This window comes from Lolium rigidum, chromosome 3, assembly GCF_022539505.1.
Source record: "Lolium rigidum isolate FL_2022 chromosome 3, APGP_CSIRO_Lrig_0.1, whole genome shotgun sequence".
Lineage (NCBI taxonomy): Eukaryota > Viridiplantae > Streptophyta > Magnoliopsida > Poales > Poaceae > Lolium > Lolium rigidum.
The window spans coordinates 251,898,395-251,907,087 of record NC_061510.1 but is presented as its reverse complement, the minus strand read 5'-3'; the positions used below and the strand labels follow the sequence as shown (position 1 = coordinate 251,907,087).

At 46.7% G+C, this 8,693-nt stretch overlaps 2 protein-coding genes across 2 annotated transcripts; one reads left to right on the top strand and one right to left on the bottom strand.

Moving 5' to 3' along the window:
- Positions 1 to 496: 496 nt before the first annotated feature.
- LOC124703295 (elongation factor P) lies at positions 497 to 4,005 on the top strand. The gene is made up of 7 exons (XM_047235522.1): positions 497 to 691; positions 786 to 863; positions 1,981 to 2,087; positions 2,326 to 2,403; positions 3,123 to 3,224; positions 3,367 to 3,445; positions 3,746 to 4,005. The coding sequence occupies exons 1-7, from the start codon at positions 535 to 537 to the stop codon at positions 3,862 to 3,864; spliced, it is 720 nt and encodes a 239-aa protein (XP_047091478.1). The 5' UTR covers positions 497 to 534; the 3' UTR covers positions 3,865 to 4,005.
- On the bottom strand, positions 3,999 to 7,263 carry LOC124703294 (protein TOC75, chloroplastic-like). Its single transcript, XM_047235521.1, has 7 exons — positions 6,502 to 7,263; positions 5,965 to 6,186; positions 5,699 to 5,806; positions 5,237 to 5,431; positions 4,908 to 5,156; positions 4,565 to 4,819; positions 3,999 to 4,423 (listed from the first exon to the last, which is right to left on the bottom strand). The coding sequence occupies exons 1-7, from the start codon at positions 7,246 to 7,248 to the stop codon at positions 4,175 to 4,177; spliced, it is 2,025 nt and encodes a 674-aa protein (XP_047091477.1). The 5' UTR covers positions 7,249 to 7,263; the 3' UTR covers positions 3,999 to 4,174.
- Between the last annotated feature and the right edge of the window lie 1,430 nt (positions 7,264 to 8,693).

Below are 8,693 nucleotides of genomic sequence, written 5' to 3'. Positions count from 1 at the left end.
TCTCATCTCCTGGGCAACGTCGACCAGACTGCTCGATTGTTTTTTCCTAGGAATACTGGTGTTGGTACTCTTGCCATTGTTGGTGACTACTTTAATTGTTGCGTGCTACATGTAGCCTTGACATTGCAGCTCAAGTTAAAATTATGAAAAAATCTTAGTTGATATTTACAGATCTATGGTTTAAATTTTTTGTCATTCTTCTATGGTGGCCTTTAGAAACTTAGAAGATTATGTTTTTAAAGATAAAGAGTTTGTGTTTATTTTAAACTTTATTTTGTAATTCCCAGAGATTCTACCATGTACTATATTCACTACTATAAATATATGGTATTCATTGTAAAAAAAAAAAAAACAGGAAGATTGTTATTCTCCCGCGCCAATGACAGGTGGGCCCTGTAATTGTTAGTGAGGTGGTTGCTTTCTGTGGACACTGACAGGTCAGTCCCACCCGTATCATCCTCTTCCTTATCACTATCGCCGTATCGCGTCACTCGCGCAGGTGCCAGCTGAAGGAAGAAACGGAGCACCAAAATAATGGCCGCTCTCCGCCACCTAGCCGGCGCCACCCACAACCACCGTATCGCCGCGAACACCTCCTCCCTCTTCGAACTCCAGCGGCCTCCTTCCTGCCTTGCTGTCGCCGCGGCGCGGCCCCTCCGCCTCGCGCCCCTGCGCTCCCGCTCCCCCACCAGTGAGTAGCCTCTCCTGGACCCTAACCTCTCTACAGTTTTCTATTGGAACTTTTTTCTTTCTATCTGCGCTTTGTCATAGCCTATTCCGTTCAGGACTTTATTCGCTCTCCAGCAACGACATCAAGGTAGGATTCAACCTCGAGGTTGACGGCGCGCCGTGGAAGATTATTGGTAACAAGCTGAATCCATCTTCCTTTACATCTGTTCCTGCACCTCACCGCATGACCTTGCCAAATTCAGTCAGAGATTGCTTGCAACAAGCAAAGTTTTAGGATTTTTTTTACATAAAGTTTTAACAATTTGGTAGAGATGGAATCTAGGAAATTTCCCTATGAACCTCTATGTACAGTAGGATTTTAAGGGTTTGCTTTGAAAACAAAAATCCTCTATGAGTCCTTTTGAAGGGTTCTAAACATCCATCCCAACCTCTTGCTTTCCTCATTTGGGAAGTCCAATCTCCAATGCAACATGTATCTATCTCTCTACTCTTGTCTTTCATCAAGAAATGCTTTCCTACAACTACAAACATTCCTGTAGAGCAGCCAAATTGTTGTATTCCTACGATTACCATATGCCTGATGATCTTTTACCTTTCCAAACAGACGCAATGTACCTCCTCTCTGGTCAATCATTGGTGATTATTTGCTTAGTTTAGCTGCCAAGCTATGCTAATAGGGATAATTCAGTACCTTTAACCTTTCCCTGTGTAAATGAAGATGTATCGAGGGTGTATGTCGCGGGGGGGGCTGCTGGTCCCCCCTGCCTCCGCCATTGTATCATTTGCAAGTAATGCTTTGTGTTAGTATGATTTTTGAGACAACCATTCTGCAGATAAATTTCGTTGTGCCAAACTAGCTGTCTGTGTATTCTGAAGCAACGTGAGACTGGTTTTGGTTGTTAGTCAGTCCGACCTTGCTGTTTTGAGATGTGAGATGCCAAAACAACAATCTTTTAGTTTGTAGGAGAACAGATGGGCTTATGTTGGTCTAATCTTCATATCCTTTATATCTAACTTGGTTCAACCTATGGTTGTTTTTTCTTTCTGAAGTATGTTTTCACTTTTGGTACACTCACGGTGGGGCTGAGCTTTAGAGCTTCTGCGAAGTGCTTAATTGAAATAACCAAACTAAAAGTAATGATGCAGATAAAAATGATTCTCTGCATATGGAGAGCACAGGCTCAAAAAAATAAAAAAGAACTGCCATCTATTATCAATGTACTCTGTTTTATTTCGTATGCTCAACGTGAGGAACATAGCAATGATACTTCCCTGTCCATGCAACTACAGAGTTTCTCCATGTGAAGCCTGGAAAAGGTGCTGCTTTTGTGAGGACAAAAATGAAAAATTATATCTCTGGAAACACAGTTGAGAAAACCTTTCGAGCTGGAAGTACGGTAATCTGAGCAGAAACTCCCTTTTTAGAATCTGAACCTGAGTTTAGCAGTTCTTATTTTGCATCTGTAATTTTATATTTGTATTCATTAATTAATCAAATAGGGAGTATTTTCTTATGTTCTTAGTTTTATATTCTAATTTTTTGCCTGCTGTGGGTTGACTTTCTGGTGTCCTCAGTTGTATCACATCACATTTAGTTCTGTACCAGCTTACAGTTTTTACTTGTTACATTCTCAGATCCAGGAAGCTTCTATTTCTAAGGAAACCAAACAATTTACATACAAGGATGGATCCCAGTTTGTGTTCATGGATCTGGTAAATGCATCTTGTTCACTCAAATATGTCATGTCCACGATTACCTGCTACCTGCCTATATCTATATGTTTCATAAATGTGTTCATAGATCTGATACATGCATCTATTTCACTCATTGCAACTGCTGTAAACGATGAGCTAAGTGAGGAGAGTTAGCAAAACAGAGTAAGCTGGTAACTATACATGTTTCTTTTACCTGGATAACTATGGAGTGAGCTGTCCGTTATACTGAGGTAAAATTTGTGGAATCGCACGCAGCATAATATGGCTTCAGTTATTACAGAAAACTACAATTTTTATCAGTTCGAAATATTAATGAAAATAACGAAAGCTTATCTCCTGTTAATAAGAAAAGTACTGATCCAAGTTTAGGGAAGCAGAATATGAATGTTCTGTCATCACAAAGAGCAAGATCTCTGAATGTATTCGAAGCCATTTGCTTATCTAAGGAAATGAGCAAGTCAAAGCTTGAAATCCCGCTAGTTACACACATTCACACACTGGCATTTTTAGAAGCATAGGTGAAGTATTTCGTTACGATAAAATGCAACCTAACAGTTACTGTAGAAACCAGTGTGATAAGAAGTGTCCTTTTTTTCAGACAACCTTCAGTTATAGAATAAACTATCTGTTATAGTCAACCAACCCATCGTTTAATAGCAATCAGCACTGTGCATTCTTCAAGTGTACTATGTCCTGATCCCAATTTCCCTTTCCAGACGACCTTTGAAGAAAGTCGCTTAAACGAGTCAGATGTTGGTGACAGGCAAAAGTGGTTGAAAGAGGGAATGGACTGCATTTTGTTATACTGGAACGGACGGGTATGTGCAATTCTGTTCTCACGTCATCTGTCTGGTCAACTAATTGCTTTTTAATAATCTTTGGTACTATACTACTTCATAATGTTGTATATTCCTGTGCAGCATGTGTATATTGACCACTGACCGTAACAAAATTCTGCAGATCATCGATTTTGATCTTCCCATCACTGTTAGGCTGACCGTAACTGAGACTGATCCAGGGCAAGGTGACAGTGCACAAGGTAGTTCTCTAGAATGTTTTTTCTGCAGATCAAGCCTGGTGAACTTTTTCTGGAAAAGATCTTTAAAAAAATGTTAACGTTCTCGCATTGTGTGTGAGGCTTGTGTTGGATTCACGTTTAGCCATGCATCCTTTCCAGAAATATCAAGAGCTTTTATGTTCATGTTATTGGTTAGTCATGCATCATGAGCTAATAATAGTAGTTCACCACACACAATGTAGTCACAAAGACCACAGAATAGTCTTGCATATTTCTTTTATGGTGTGCAATAACAATAATCTAAATCATCTTAATTCGCAGGAGGAACAAAGCCTGCAACCCTGGAAACAGGAGCTGTGATCAATGTGCCTTCTTTCGTTGATGTGGGCGATGATGTCCTTATTGATTCCAGAACCGGCCAGTATATGAGTCGGGCATAGAGTGGATACTGGACAAAACACCAGCAGACAACTAGTTTTTCTCGTTCGCAACAATTTTGGTTTATTTATTGACCTTATGAGAGTTCACAACATTGCTCATTCGTTTCACCGTGCATGAAATTCTATTGAAACTTTTTACAACTGGGACTGGGCTCCTTCAGCTAAAACCGTGTGTAATCCAACATGGAACAAATATACTGCATGAACACTTTATCTAGCAAACAGTTCACGGTCAAATATATTACATGTTGAAAAATTCTGTTACCCCTTTTCCCCAATCGCTGGAGCTGGACGAAACGGATCATCCAGTTCAGAACCTCTCGCCATATCTGAAGAAAAGGGCTCCTGTGCCAGCATTGTGGTCGACGGCGTACTCCGCCCTGAGTGGGCCAAGCTTAATGCCGACACCGTACGATGATCCATGGCCGGCACGTCGGAAGAACTCTGTAGGGTTCCCTTTGACATCTTTGGAGCTCCCAAGGTCGGTGCCATGCTCGGCAAAAGCATACACCTGTGTGTTCTTCACCATGGGGACCGGGAGGCGCACCTCGGTGGCAACCTACATGATTAAGGCGCAGAAACAATGCGTCAGTTCAGGTGAACCTGACACTTCAACTTTATTCGTCCATTTCATTCTTTACCATTGCTTATGCGTGCTACGGTTGGAAGTGATATTTGCAAAGAGATTCACATTACTAACCTCGAGAAGGTTCCTAGAAGCGCCGAGTTCGCCCATGCCGTAGCCCCTGACAGAGTGAGGCCCTCCAAGTGCGAAGGCGTCATAGCTTGGCAGATCTCCTACACATCCTGCGTAGCGGCCGTGGGCGACAAGAACGGCCGGCGGTGGTTTGCCGGCACCATTCTTTTGCTTGTTTAGATTCACGAACTTTGTCACTGTTAGCTGATGGCGGTTGAAGAACGGGTTCTTGCTTCCAATGCCCAGGCCCTGGTCCAGCTGCAGCCCACAATTGTCGTCAAGAGGATTAATTTGCTTGAATCACCATGGAGAACTTAAGATGGATGGATTGCTCTGAGGACAATACCTGGAAGATGCACCTGTCGCCAATGGTCGCGCCGTTGACGAACTCCGTGTTATCCCGGGTCAGATTGGCCTGCAGGAATGCCATCCGGTCGACGCCGGTGCCGCTGAATGTCGTGGGTGGGCCGTTCATGCCCAGGGCGCCGGTGGCCGTCCTCCGGAGCCCGTGAGTGCACACATCATTGCTCTCATCACGCGTCGTGATCTCCTCCATCACGAGGCCATAAGTGAACGTGCTCTGCTTTGTGAGGTTCTGTAATTGCAATTATTGGTCAATGGCAAATGTTGGTATAATTTACATTTCGAAATTGAGGTGTACCGATTCTTCCAAACCTCTGTTATGTTAGCTTTGATTCCAACTCTATCGATCCAGATAGGTGGAGCATCGGCCATGTTGGGGCCGGCTACGAAGACAGGGCTGAGTTTCCTGGTGTTGAAGCAGCTGGTTTTGAAGATGCGGTTCCTGCTGCGGTCCTCCACACCGTCTAAGTAAGGATGTGTATACTCAAACTTGAACGAAAGATCGTCCTAAAAAACAAAACAAAAACATGGATATATATAAGTGTATTTGAAACATGGAAATATCTGGGATCCATGCTAGTACTATGCTAGCTTCAAGGTATATGCAAATGCAAGAATGCCTTGCATGCGTGTGCTGTTGGATAGTTCTTTCAGATTGTAGTAGAGCAGAAACTAATGCCTTGCATGCGTGTGACAGTTTCTAGAATAACCAAGAAGCACACTACAAAGCTGAAATAATCATTCATCAAACAAAATCACCAATTACCAACTCACCTGAGGGTTGAGTAAGTTGCTGGATGTAACCGAACCAGCGAGAGATCTGTTCAGCCCACCGATGTTGCGGTGCTCAAATGCCACACTTCCTCCAGGTTGAATGGATTCCTGAAACAAAGCTCTCCATCAGATATATAATACATCAGGTTCAGCAACAGGGCTTGATTACAATGATGGAGCTTCACAAGCTTAATCATGAACTTGTCCAGCATTTTTGAGACAGATGTTAGAAAGATCAAAAGGTTGCGAATACGTAGGCACATTACAAGAGTTGGTCGTCCCCCAGGCCCTGGCACAAAGTTCCACTCCGTGGTCACGTCCACTGATTTGGGATTCAGTTCATGGAGCTTGATTTCGACCAACACGCCTCCTTCTTTGGTTTCATCAGGGGATGGATTCACCTCTATGTTGGAGAACAAAGCCAGCGCGTTCAAGTTCTTAAGAGCCTGTTTCCCTGCCCCGATGTTAAAGATATGGCCTGGCCGAAGCTGTAATACATCAACAGAGATAAGTCAAATAGTACTGATTTCCTTTGCACTTAATAGCAAGATAAAAACATTCAAATCGGTAGACAGAGCATTGTAGCATAGTAAGTTGGTAACCAAGCAATTGCTTGCGCTATCAAATAAATTTCAACTACTGAACTGTGGAAGGATAAGAACGTTTTAGTGAATATAGAGCATAATAACAAGAACATGTACTAATGAGTTTGGGGATAAGAACATGTTGATCAATAATGCCAGTACAAAACTTATCCAAGCACAGGCTGTTGGTTTCAGGTAGTGCATTGGTTTTTTCAGTACCTGCTGGGGCAATTCCCTGTCAATCACAGGAAGCTTGGTCTTCCCCTCGATGACATTGTTGAGCTTGTCCAGGAACTGGTACTCTACGCCGGTGACCTCCCCCTCGACGACCTCGCCCACAACCTCGCCGGTGTGGAGGTTGCCGAAGTTGACCAGCTGCGCGCAGACGAAGCCCTCGTTGTGGTACCATCTGAGGACGTGGTCCCTGATCCTCTGCAGCAGCCTGGCGCTCACCCGTCCCTGCTTCCTCACCATCTGCACCACCTCCCCCCGCACGGGCTCCGGCAGTATGCACGGCTTGGTGGCGCTGCGGAGGCGCCGCTGGTACTCCTGGTCCTGCCTCCGCTGGAGCGCCATCTTCTCCCTCAGCGTCATGTCGTCGTCCTCGGCCTCGTCGGCCTGCCCAGCCGGCACGAGGCCGCCCACGTTGACGCAGCTGAACCGGCTCGCCGGGGCCCAGAGGCTCTCGGCGTAGGAGACGGTGAGGCCGAGGGTGCCGTCGGGCTGGGGCCTGATCGCGTCGACGTTGACGCGCTCGAACATGCCGGACGACGACAGCGCCTCGAGCTCCCCGAGCAGCTGCGCCCGGGTGAACACGCCGCCCGGCTGCAGCGCCGACCCCTCGAACAGGGGGTCGTCGGCGCCCGTGACGCGCGCGTCCCCGCCGAGCGGGCCGCGGTCGAGGAACCTGAGCTCGGAGACCTTGTACCTCTTCGCCCCCTTCAGCCTCTCGAACGGCACCGTCATCCTCGGCCCGAAATCGTGCGCGTCCCAGTCCCTCGACGGCGGATTCTCCTCCGCCGCGTGCGCCGGTCCGGCGGTGAAGAGCCGCGACAGTAAGCCTCCGAAGCCGCCTCCTCCGCCGCCGGGGGGTCGACGGCCGGTGCCGCCGGAAGCGACGGCGGCGGAGATGGCGGAGGCAAGGGCCCCGTTGCGAGGGGCGCTGGAGCGGGACTTGGGGTCGGAGGACGACATGGACATGGCGCCGGAGGTGAACACCATTGCGCTGCCGCCGCGGATGGATGTGGTCTGGTGTGGTGATCGAGGGTTCGGTGGGTTTAAGGAGAAGAGTTGGTCATGGTCTCAAGGATAGGGAGACAACATGATCTCGTGCCGTCTTTTGCACGACTTCTTTTTGCGGGGGTTTTGCAACACACCAAATTAAGACACGTGTTCTCTTGAAACACTTTCGATTATGAAAATTCCGGTTTTGCTAATTCGAGTTCGACTAAGAATTGATTTAGAGCTCAATCAACTCCTTACCCGTTGGATATAATTACGAGGAGATTCGTGTTAGTCGGTTGCATCAATGTTGCAACAATATTATTTTTCAAATGCGGGTGACGTCATTCGTATAAGTTAATTCTCACTCAAATAAGATTAGCTAATCCATTTTGCCAAATTTAAATAATGATATTTCCCGGCAGCAGGGCTCCCTCCTGGGCTCTCCGTGTGGCATCCAACTCACCACGGCAGCCGACTAGGAAAAAGGACGACAACCTCCGCACCTCCGCCCTGTACAAGCTCTGTACTATGGGTGGCGTCCGCGACAAGTACCACTCTTTCGTTTGGCGCAACTGCCCCCCCCCCCCAGGGTTCACTTCTTCGCTTGGCTCATGGTTCCTGGCCGCATCCAATGCCACTCCAACCTTCTCCGCAAGGGGATCCTCGACGTCGTCAACAACGGCTACCCTCTGTGTGCCTGCACCGAGGAAACCCCCGCCCACATCATGTTTGGTTGCCCCTTCGCTCAGGGTTTCTGGCACTCCATTGGTGCCGATGGCATCGCCACCTGCCCCATCTGGGCTGCCGCCGAATGTGCTCTCCTGGCATCAGCACCTCGCACGACGGCCTCGACTCTGAAAGGATCGTATGCCGCACCTAGAGGGGGGGTGAATAGGTGCTAACCAATTTTTAGTTCTTTTTCAATTTAGGCTTGACACAAAGGTAAATTCTCTAGATATGCAACTAAGTGAATTTACCTATATGACAAGATAAGCAACTACGCAAGATATAGCAACACAATATAAGAGATAGAATAGGATAGAGGTAACCGAGAGTGGAGCACGCGATGACACGGAGATGATTCCCGTAGTTCTCTTCCTTTGCAAGAAGGTACGTCTACGTTTGGAGGAGTGCGGTTGCTACGAAAGCCAAACCAACAGCCACGAAGGCTTCACTCAGATCTCCGG